We start from the raw sequence: 8,215 nt of genomic DNA, 5'->3' as shown, positions 1-8,215 counted from the left end.
TTAATTATAAATATTAAATTCAAATAAAAAGAATGGATATAAATTAAAAGTAGATGTATAGAAGACGAACAAATGATATTACATAAAACTCGTGGTAATTATTAAATAATAAATAAATTGTATATGAAATAAATTATAGAGTATGTTATCAAATTTCAAAAGGAATATAATCTTTGATTTATTCCGTAACAATTTAAAAAAAAAAAAATTGTTTTCATTGAACTCTAAAATATCATTTAATAAGTGGAAGTATTTGAAATTCGATATCAGGTACCCAGATTCAAAATTCTTGTTGACCGATCACAATTTGAAAACGTCAAATTTGGTCAACATTTTTTTTTTTTTAAGTTTAAAAGAAACTCATATATGTTTACAACATTCCTTATTCCCCTATTCTTATTTTTCAAGGAAATAAATTTTTTCCACAAACTTCATTAAAATATTTTCAAAAAATCATAAAAATCTTTTATAGCTCGTAAGATGGTCAACCAATGTACTCCTAAATTTTATGTCATCAAAAAGATGTAATAAAATATATCATATAGCTTAAGTTGGACTTTTTTAGACCAATTAGAATTTATAATATAATACAATATATCCATGATCGTTTAAATATATGTATTGGTATTTTTATTGCATTGAGTTATATCAAATATTTTATTAATATCATTAATATACATTATTAATATCACCGAAAAAAGCGGAAACTTGACTTTTTAACAGTTTCCAAATATTTGAATTTGGTCAAAATAGGCACTGGTTATAAATATTTATCATTTGTTTTGTCATTATTTTGTAATAGGCTTCTTTTTTGAGGTGCTAAATCCGAAATATGAATGACATTCATTTGAACAATTTTTAAACCAACTTTAATTTATTTTTCCACTATATTGTAATTTTGGTGTTAATTACAATATAATTGAAAGTGTTAAGGAAATACTTGAGAGCTATACTTAGTTATCTGATCATTTAATAATTTCAAATGACGGGATAACATACATTTGCTAAAAAAAAAAATTCAATCAGAAGACTTGTTGACTTACTTAATTATACACTATTCTTCAAGATATGAAAAACTCGAACGATAATTTATATAAAAACGTAAAAGTAAATTGTACACCGAACGTTTTATGAAAAAGGTTTTACCGCATGTACAGTTTCATTTCTTCAAGTCTCTTGGAAAATATTATTTTAAACTACAATAACATATAAAGAAAATTATAAAACCAGTTAAGATAATATAGAAATATTTTTAATGGTATTAATAAAATTTTAAGTACTTAACAAGTTTTCTCATTGAATATTTCTAACGTCATTATCCCATTTGCCTTTTAAATTATATAGTCGCATCATATGAAATTCATAATTAAGTATGTGAAAAGTTTTAATCAACTAAAAAAATTAATCCTAAAACTGCTATAAAAGTTAAGCCAAAAATTAAATAAATTTAAAAATAAATATTTAACTTCATAATCAAATTTATCACCCCAAAATTCTAATATAATAATAAAAACAAAAAAATTAAAATGTTTTTATCTTATGGAGGGAGTGAAGTATATTTGCATATCTTTTCAGATCGACTTGAAAACTTCATTTAGTTTATTATTGGTGCTTACTTTAACCAAATTCAAATATTTCGGTATTATTAGAAAGATGGGGATTTCTTCTTTCTGATGATAACAAAAAAATATTCATTGGCCACATTTGAAGGCAATGAAAAGCCATTCAATACAATAGGCAATAAAATCATCAATGCGTTGTCTTATACCTTTAATTAAAATTGAATTATTTGATATATTTTCGTTCCATTTGTTTTTGTTCTGAAAAAAAAAAATGAATTTGATCGGTTGAGTGGTATAGCAGCTAAGAAAGATTTTCATGATTTTTGGGAAAGTAAAGATATTGGAAGATCGTTAGGTGACTGTATGGTCCAGAAGAGGGGGATCAACAGAGGTACAAAAATATAAAGAAAAAATAACTAATTATTAGTAATATTTATTAAAATAGTATTTTCTGCTGTTTTTGTACCTTTGTTGATTGCCACCCGGACCACCGACTAATTATATCGGCCAACTAATAATTTTCCAATATTTTTCTTTTTCCAAAAATCATGAAAATATTTCTTAGCTGCTAGAGAAATCAACCGATTAATTCTTTTTCTTCATCTTCCTCCACTGAAAAAAAATTATATTAAAATTTGAAAATTTTTGTACTAAAATGTTGTTTTTTTTATTACCTATTTTATTTCATTTTTTGGAAACTGGTAGGTGTTTTCTTTTTTTTTGTAGAATTCTAAAAGCAAATATGAACTTGTTGTATACCTAATTATTTTTCCCCTTATTTACTTGTAGTGACTATATCTTTTTTCTGTTTTTTGTTTTTTTAAAATACTTAAAATCATTAAAATCTCTCAAGCGTATATTTTTTATACCTATTTTTTTTGTTAAATTAATAATTTCTTTATTGATAGATATTACAATCTACCACACAATTGTGGGCAATAGGTAATACTGATGAAGGATCACATTCATACTAAAATAAGAATAAAAATAAATGAGGAAAAAAGCACATAAAAATAAATAAACAGAAGGATAAAGAAAATGAACATTATCAAACTATGTGTATGAAAAAATAAATGAATAAAATAAAATAATAATAAAATGAATATAATCTCTAATCACATTTATATACACTTTTTTAATAAAAAAAAAACATGTGTTTGCACAGGAATGCAGAATCATAAGGGTAAAAAATTATGAAAGAAAAAATCATTTTTTATATTTTTTTTTTTTTGGATCTTAGCGCTCATTAGATCGAACATCGTCACACACATGCAATTTTTTATAAAATTATTATTATTATTATATTTTTTAAAAAAAATTGATAAAATCGCTATGACTTTCAGGCTAAAATGTTTGGATATCTCTGGTTCACGAGAACGAATTAGAAGTGTTTAATCATAGCTATTTTTTTTTCCTTGTAAAAAAAACATAGTAACTAACGAACATAAATTATGATCACTAATGAAAATGAACGTAATATTTACAATTGTGGGTATCAGAGAGTTAATTGGCTTTCTCTTTGATTCTTTCTTTTTCAGACAGTTACCATAATTGACCAGCCTGATGCGTTAGATCGTCACTTTTAATCCCACGATTAAACAATGAGTCATTATTGCAATTTCTCTTCTTTTTTTTTTTTTGCTACATCACGCTAGTTTTCTCAGGGCGGTCTATCTAACCACGAATACTTTTCATAGGTTCACAATGTAATTGTTGTAATTAGAGTATTCATTGACTACATTCTCAGTTGCTTAAGTAGAGAAATTATGGTAGTTAGATGTAAACCAGTTTTTTTTATTTATTAATTTATTAATATTATGTTATTGAATATGCAAACTTATACGGGGAGACTATAGACGTGGGAACGCAACGCTCAATGAATGTTTTGTTTAAATACTACTTGGAAAACTATTCGTTTCGAAAATTTTTATCAATATGCCCTAGGAGCCGAGAAAAAAAAGATCACAAAATTTTTTTTTCTTTTGAGAAAAATTATGTCGTACTCCAATTTTACATTTTTATTTATAAACTTTAAATATATCTAATGTTATGATGAGGATATACTTATAATGACTTAGCATAACTGATATAATTTAAGTGTAGTATTATATTAGAATGTTTACGAATAAAAATAATATGTTAGTTAATAATATATATTATGATCTGTAATGTAATTTATATTTTTGGGTCTTGTCTAGAATGTTGCTCGGAAGGCCCGAAGAAACCCAACAAATTTCATGCTCTATAAATTTTATTCTTAAAGATTTCCAATCTAACCAGGCGTTTTAAATGTATTATATTGAGTCTCTTGGCAAAGAAATTCAAATTTTAAAAATCGTTGTTTTTGCACTATCAATTCCAAGAGTATTCCTGGACCGAATTAATAATATTAGGTATTTATTCGATCCATAATTTAATGTTCTTTAATTAATTATACAGTAAACGTTTAATTAGGGTACTCCGTTTAAAAGTTATAGGCCAGAAATTGAAAAACGTCCCGAAATATGAGAGCTTCCCCACTCTTTTCAGCTTTCGCTTACAACTTGATATTTTCCAAGCTTTAGATATCATTATCTGACATGAAATTAAAATTTTAAATTTCCAACTTTTCAACACTAACTTCCAATCCAGAATAAATGGTATAAGAATCAAATGCGTAAAAATATTTATTGTAATTTACAACTTTACAAAAAAATACAATAAGCAAATATGTGGAATGTTTCAAACACTTGAAAATCTTTGGAAGGAACCATCCAATGGTGGTGTTCCAAACATTAATTTAAATTAGAAGGTCCCGTGACCATTACTTTTTCAGACGCTTCGGAGGATCATCAGGGATTGTTAAAGATGGAAGATTAAGAACTAATGGGTTAGGATGGATAAGAATCTTGGAATGAAAAGTCGCATATTTATTGCGGGCCAAATCTGCAACGAAAGGGATTTTAAGGTCTTTGTGGATGAGTTTATTTGTGACGTAATAAGAAGCATCAAGAATATTACGGAGGATTTTAGATTGTAAGGATTGGGTACGGGAGGAATTTGATGATTTGGTAGAGACCTAGAGCTCAATTCCGTTTGTCCAAATAAAAATAAATTAAAAATAAAAAATAAATTATTTTTTCGAAATATAATTCTCTATATGAATGCAGATTTCCATTGTGAACCTATTGTTACCAGTAATTAAAAAAAAAATTCTAGTTTTGTCCCTGACCCATCATATAATTTAACTTAGAATGCTTTCTTAGCCCTAAAATTAGAATACATTTTAATTAATTTAGTTTCCTACTTTATATGAAATTTAAATTAGCAATAATTAAATTATTTGTTTATGAAGTTATGAAGTACATTCTAAGCCCTATGTAAATAGCGTAAACAATGATAAGTGAATAAACTATAAATAAATTGTTTGTTTTTTATATAATTAAAAATATCATATACAATATTGATTATGTAATTATTAATGATCATATAAATTAGTTATTATAAAAATATTAACATTGTTATATCTAATAAATTTGGCTACCTTTCCTTCCGGACCTCTCTTCTTCTTCTAGCATCCGGAGAACTGCTGAATTGGCAAGGTTTCCGGGTTTAGCCATATTATGGAAGTCAATCCTAAAAAAAAAAAAGAAATGAATAAATAAATTGATACAACATTAATAATGATTAATTATTTTTAAATAGAAACCACGCAGGTCTTAACCATATTGTGTATAATACTTAATAATAAAGATGAAATATCGTCCCATTGTTAGTCTTATCGAAATTCAAATTGTAATGTCCAATTATTACATAAGCAGAATCGGTTCTAAAGTACTTTCTAAACGTTACAAAAATCTAAATGACATTATTATCTTTAAATGTGAAATGAATTTTCCAAAAATATAACTAAGCATTCATTTCACCGAATAACAGTGAGGTGATGGTAGATCATAAAATGTTGTTAGGTCTGATCACGCAAATATGGATTTTGGTGGGGTTTAGTGATATCAAACTGCTACAAGGTTTTATCATTATTAAAACCATCTTCAATTAAAAAACTATCCTGATATGAAACCCGTCTTGTACTTTCCTACTTGCCAAAAGCCTTCTCCTAAAGATTGATTTTTTACTAAATAGAATAAATCCCCATTAAATTACAAATTCCGATAAATTACCGAATACCGGTATATTCACATTACTCAAAAAATATAAATTTTATGATAAATTTTGAATGCGTAATAATTTACTAGTTGATTCTTTAGAAAACAAAAAAAAAAAAAGCTTTTAGTCGGAGTATTATAAAAGATATAACATTTTCAACTCAGATTTTAATAAAATATTTACAATATTTAGCAAAAAATCCTATGGAAAGCCATACAATTTTTTACCTATAATTCTCAAACTACACATACCCTACAACTTCTAAATATAGATAAAATGTTTACAAAGCAAAAAAAAATTGTGATCAATATTAGCAAAGAAACTCAAAAATGTTGACATTCTTGAGATTGCATGTTATTTAATTAGTAATTAAAATAAAATATATGAAAAAAGTGACAATTTCATTTTTTTTTTTTTTTTATGGAGACTGAAAATAAACTATAAAAGTCCCAATAAAAAATTACCTCAGTATATGCCTATTTCTTTGTTCCAGAAGGTATAAAAAGAAAATTACTCAGTAGATAAACGACAGTGAATGGGCAGTTAAAAAAAAATACCACAAATACTTATATTTTTGAAAATAAATTTTATTTAATATAGTGATGGATGAAGATGAAAATGGGAAATAAAATAGAAAAAAGTGCTATACAAATATGCTATTTATATATTTATATTGAAACTATTACAAATTTTTATTATTATTATATGTTATAGGGAATAGGGTGGCATAGAGGTAAGGCGCAACTAACTCCAAAGAACTGATTTCGAATCCGTCTTTAGGCTATAACTATCTATAGATAGTTATTACTGAACCCCTGAGTCAACCCTGTGGGTTCTGGATTCCTCCAGTGGTCCACCGTGCCCCTAAAGGGGCCTTTATTAATTGGAGGGAAATCTGACGGTTGAGTTTGATCTATAAAAAAATCATCTCCTTGTATGACCATTGTTTTAAAAACAATACTTTCTAACAACTTGAAACCCCGACTCTTCTTGGGTTGTAGCGATTCACATTATAATTATTATATAAGCTTATATTAAAAAATGTGGGATTAATGTGGTTCATAACGGTTAGTCTTTATGATTGATATTTAATAGTAAATTAAATATTTTTTCTTCAGTCAAATAAGGTATACTTTAATTTATATAAATTGATAATAAATTTATATGGTATAATTTCATACCTACTGCTAATATATTAAATCAGTAATTAACATTCCTACTAAAGCAATTCTTAAAATTCTACATTTCAACTTTGAGGTTGACCGTAGACGTAGATAAGATCATATTACATCTGATGGCGTTGGGTGGAAAGGTATTTAGCAAACAATTCTTGATGACAATGGCATTGAGCTTCTGGTTCCGCTAAGAAGATAATTGCCGTTTATAAAACGAGTTAGTTGTAATTTGATCTAACTAACAAAAAAAATTATAAATATAAAAATAAATTATTTTTCCTCTAATATTCAAACTTGAGTCAATTCGCCCACAATAATAGTATCGAAAACATACACAAGTAATTTTATACGTCTGACGTAAGCAGTTGGCAAAATTTAAAGTATGACAGCTTGTAATACTTCATTGTTGTGTTTAGAGAAGAAGCAAATATAGGATAAATTGCTTAAACAAACAGCGGAAGGAGAAAGAATGTAAATATTCTAAAAATAAGGGAAATACCTCTCTTGAAACTCCATGAGCGGGAATCGCGGCGAGACCTGGTGTGTTACTGACTGGATGGAACGCCTCGCACAACCCCACTTCCAAACTACCTCGCTTCTACACTTTCATCTCAGTTTATTTGCTCCTGCAACGTGAGTCCTGTCCCTTCTTACATCACCGCTTGTCTAACAACTGATTTACAACTGACACAACTTAGGATCGGACAGGACTTGAAGAACATTCGGGATGACCTCGTCCGAATTTCGTTGTGACCCCAACGCTGGTGGGGATCACAGGGGAATTTGGAGACGATTCAATTCTATAGTGAAAGTGGCTTTCGAATCGGTCAATTATTCCGAATATTATTAAACAATTGAATGTAGTGTTTGAGGAAAAAATCCTATCTAACTAATTTAGAACCTTAATTTTTATTATTTTTTTTTTTCAATTAGAACATAAACTTTCTTGACTATAACTCAATCCAGCTTACAAAAAAATGTATATAGTGATGATAAAAAAACATCAAAATCAAAATTCCCTTTTCCCCTATATTTCCTAAAAATTTAATTTAAGAACCTTATTATAATTTTTTTAAAAATTAAAATATCAATTTATTTTGGGTTTAATTCAATAATCTTGATATGATTGGGATAAAATAATAAATAATAATCTTGACTATTTATAATTGTTTTTAAAAAATTAAAACAAACTTATTTTAGGTGCTATCAAACAATCGTACAAAAAAAATTTGTATGTAATGATGACAAAAAATTAAAATCAATATCAATAATATTTCCCTACATTTACTATCAAACAAATTTAGAAACTTTTTATATATTTTTTTAATAATTAAA

At 26.6% G+C, this 8,215-nt stretch overlaps 1 protein-coding gene across 4 annotated transcripts in view; it reads right to left on the bottom strand.

Moving 5' to 3' along the window:
• Positions 1–8,215, bottom strand: part of LOC106678870 (uncharacterized) — a 46,984-nt gene that overhangs the window by 23,361 nt on the left and 15,408 nt on the right. For 2 of the 4 annotated variants that reach the window (XM_067049429.1, XM_014417673.3), the window contains exon 3: positions 5,086–5,177. In XM_067049429.1, coding sequence (XP_066905530.1) covers positions 5,086–5,177 — 92 coding nt within the window. Of the gene's footprint in view, positions 1–5,085; positions 5,178–7,379; positions 7,537–8,215 lie in introns of those variants that run through there. The other 2 variants (XM_067049430.1, XM_014417676.3) reach the window with 2 other exon arrangements.

The sequence above is a fragment of the Halyomorpha halys genome, unplaced genomic scaffold, assembly GCF_000696795.3.
Source record: "Halyomorpha halys isolate HHAL.00 unplaced genomic scaffold, Hhal_1.1 Scaffold165.1, whole genome shotgun sequence".
Taxonomy (NCBI): Eukaryota; Metazoa; Arthropoda; class Insecta; order Hemiptera; family Pentatomidae; genus Halyomorpha; species Halyomorpha halys.
Note: the sequence above shows the minus strand (reverse complement) of the source record. Positions and strands in the feature narration are given on the sequence as shown.